Raw genomic sequence first — 2,155 nt, forward strand, 5'->3', positions numbered from 1 at the left:
AGCATAGCCTCCAATAACAGTTTGGCTCTGTCTCCAATGTACGGTTGAATCTGCCATGTGCTTACATACATCATTAACGCATCCCTACTCTTTGAATGTGCAATGTTTTCTAACACAGCTTTTTTAACTGATAATTCCTTGGAATACATAGAGAGCAGTTCTTGAGATGTCTCATCTGTAAATATAAAATAGTCATGTATTTTACTTGTTTGGTTTTTTTGCTAATATTTTTATTAATGCAGAACAAATCAGAATAATATCCACATCATCAGAATATACAATAGAATGTAAATAGCCAGCTAAGGATGTTTATTTTTCAACATGCTATTCAGCATTAATGTGGATTTTCAGTGAAAATAATCATTTAAATATTACTCCATTGTTTGGTAGTCTGGTGACAACTTAGGAGAGCCTGCATCATCCTATGCCTGTTGAAAATGTACTCATCCTGGGCTTTACATCCTGTGATTGGTTAATAGAATGTATCAAATTAACAAATTTAAGAAAACACATTGTATACAACTGCCACTGATCTACATAATGATGTACTTACAGAAATACTTAGTAGGCCATGTTTGGAAAAGGATTTGCATTGAGCTTTTGTCAAGTGAGTCTTGCAGTCCAATGGTGGCTTTCAAATGTTTAGTCACTTTTACCATTTTCTGGACAAGCTTTTCCTTCAAGTATTAAAAAACATAATTAATTTTTTAGTTTAACAAAAATAAATTACCCCACCCTGTCGAACAAGCCAATCCCTATCGGCCAAGACTAGTCGGAATAAAATTTTTCCAGAAGGAAAATTTTCCCAGAATTTTCCCCCATACCTTAAATGAATACTGTACAAGATTTACATAATTTATATTAATTGTCGTAGGGGAGAAGTCCAGTGAGAAAATGAAAACATTGAGGGTGGTGGGAGAGAATTTTTGGGGGTCAGGCAGTCTCATATTCACCTGGCCATCAAAAGCCATCTGTAGATCATAGCAGAGTTCTTGCAATCCATCTGGCATACCATCATGTTGCCTAGTAACTGCTGTTGAATTATTTGCTCCTCCTGGTAAATGAACAGCAACTGGTTCACTTGCTTCAGACTGGTAGCTGTTAGGCCCATAAACAAATAGAGATGAATTGATGTTTGGAAAAATTAAGTATTAAAAACAAAAAAATCCATTCTGACAATGTATATGGTGATACTATAATTAGTTTTGTTATGTGATCTTAGAAAAACAATCAATGATTAATTGCATTGTTGATATATTGTACTATGTTACTTGGCATGATTATGGTGTGCAGTGATCTACTATCCTATGATGATGGTGGTGATGATGATGATGATGTTGATAATACTGGTCATATTGATATTGCTGATTTTATAAACATTTATTGTAATTTCAAATGTTGCTGTTGTTAATAATGCCCCTGTAAGTAAGTTTTTTTTTTTTCAAAATTTAAACAAATTTAGAAAAAAAGAAAATTATATTCAAATTTTAAATGAGAGTTTCCAGCCATAATTGTAAATGGTGGTATGCATTATGGTATGGTACAGTGTTCTCCCGAAGCCGTTTTAGCGGTCAATTTTACCAGTAAAAATAACTGACCAACCAGTAAAAATTGTGTGTTGGTAGAATAAAAAAGCACATTATTAGGCCTAGGTTGACTAGGCTGGCCTTCTTTCAATAAACGAACATCATTCCTTTCCAGGCCTAAGCTATGATTACGTATTATTGTTTTTTGAAGCCATTTAACTCCACTTAAAATTGGCAATATCTCAAGTTGTGTGCACTTAGCTGGCTCTATATGGACAAATTTACCAGTAAAAATTTTTCAATTGGGAGAACACCGTGGTATGAACCACAAACCACAGACCTGGATAAAGGCCTCCCTTCCTCAATTTCAAATCCCTGGATCTGCCACTCCAGATTATGATGATGTGCACAACTTACTCAGCTTGTAGTTTACAATTGACTATCTTTTTAGCAACTGTCACTCCCGCATCATTCAACTCATCCCACTTAAGCACAACTGTCACTCCCGCATCATTCAACTCATCCCACTTAAGCAAGTAGTTATGCCAGTCAGCACAGTGGTCGCGTATCACTCTGGCACTTCCCTGAAGATTCTGAGCTTGTACACTGCTTTTTGATGATCGTCTGGA

At 35.4% G+C, this 2,155-nt stretch overlaps 1 protein-coding gene across 1 annotated transcript; it reads right to left on the reverse strand.

Annotated features, from left to right (window-relative positions):
- Positions 1–8: 8 nt before the first annotated feature.
- On the reverse strand, positions 9–2,152 carry LOC117124795 (cyclin-dependent kinase 2-interacting protein-like; the record flags this gene model as incomplete). Its single annotated transcript, XM_033271128.1, has 5 exons — positions 9–175; positions 554–677; positions 954–1,098; positions 1,944–2,002; positions 2,045–2,152. Coding segments are annotated over 5 exons (603 nt in total), but the record flags the coding sequence as incomplete, so codon positions are not given.
- Between the last annotated feature and the right edge of the window lie 3 nt (positions 2,153–2,155).

The sequence above is a fragment of the Anneissia japonica genome, unplaced genomic scaffold (assembly GCF_011630105.1).
Source record: "Anneissia japonica isolate Jap-2015-1 unplaced genomic scaffold, ASM1163010v1 scaffold112640_len2155_cov105, whole genome shotgun sequence".
NCBI lineage: Eukaryota > Metazoa > Echinodermata > Crinoidea > Comatulida > Comatulidae > Anneissia > Anneissia japonica.